Source organism: Acanthisitta chloris, unplaced genomic scaffold (assembly GCF_000695815.1).
Source record: "Acanthisitta chloris isolate BGI_N310 unplaced genomic scaffold, ASM69581v1 scaffold14472, whole genome shotgun sequence".
Classification (NCBI taxonomy): domain Eukaryota; kingdom Metazoa; phylum Chordata; class Aves; order Passeriformes; family Acanthisittidae; genus Acanthisitta; species Acanthisitta chloris.
The window spans coordinates 1-954 of NW_008661117.1; the positions used below are offsets into that span (position 1 = coordinate 1).

General features: G+C 56.8%; 1 protein-coding gene across 1 annotated transcript; it reads right to left on the reverse strand.

Annotated features, from left to right (window-relative positions):
- Nucleotides 1-159: 159 nt before the first annotated feature.
- LOC103797878 (early activation antigen CD69-like) lies at nucleotides 160-751 on the reverse strand (the record flags this gene model as incomplete). Its single annotated transcript, XM_009070112.1, has 3 exons — nucleotides 160-263; nucleotides 378-562; nucleotides 659-751. Coding segments are annotated over 3 exons (382 nt in total), but the record flags the coding sequence as incomplete, so codon positions are not given.
- Between the last annotated feature and the right edge of the window lie 203 nt (nucleotides 752-954).

Here is a 954-nt window from a genome sequence, read left to right on the forward strand (position 1 = left end):
CCCACAGATCCACAGGCTATACCCAAGTGCTTTGGCACAACTATGAGCAAAGACATTTGCTCCCAACTCCGTGGATTTATATCTAGGTGTCTCATCCTGCATCCAACCCCAGCTCAGCCCAGGCCACGGGTTTGTCCTCCAGGAGAGGATGGGACGTACAAGGTGTTGTAGAGGGATCCATTGAACCATTCCCAAGGTCCAGTCCCTTCCCTCCGCAGCCCGACCCAATGGTGCACGCTGCGTCCGTAGCGCAGGAGGAAACTCTGGAGGGAGGGAGAACAAGGATTGCAGGTGGCTCCATGCCACTGCCTTCAGGGAATTCCCAAATCTGCTTCCCAAAAGCCATCCCACACCGGCTCCTTGGGGATCTCTCTTACCAGCTCCTCCCGGGTGTCGATGGTGGCCAGGTGGGCTTGGTGGGAGCGGCAGATGTCCTGACTCCTGTTCCAGTCTGCTTCCACTTCCACGAAGTAAAAGCACTTGCCCCTGAAGCCAAACCCACTCTCCTGGCAGCTGGGCAGGGTGGCAGTAGGACAGGGTGGGCAGGATGGGCATTTCTTCACTGGAAACAAGCACCACACCCCCAGGTGACTTATGCCAGGGGTGGTTTCTCCAGGGAGGAGACTTTGGGTTGGTTCCTCCACCCTCAGCCTCTCACCTGCCAGTGTGATGATGGTGAGAAGCAGCACAGCCACGAGCACAGTGACCCTGATGGGCAACTTCTTGTCTTTGATGCACTTGAGGCTAAAATCTGGGCACAAACCACGTGGAAGGGGCAGGAAGAGCACTCCACACCCTCCCCAGCTCTCATATTCCACCCATGGATGCCTTCAACACCTTCCAGTATGGCCCCAAGTCACCTGGGGGGGCTCCCAGTGAGGAACAACACCTTCACCACCTTCTAATGCAGCCCCAAAGCACTTGGGGGCTCAGCACTTTCCAGTACAGCTCCAA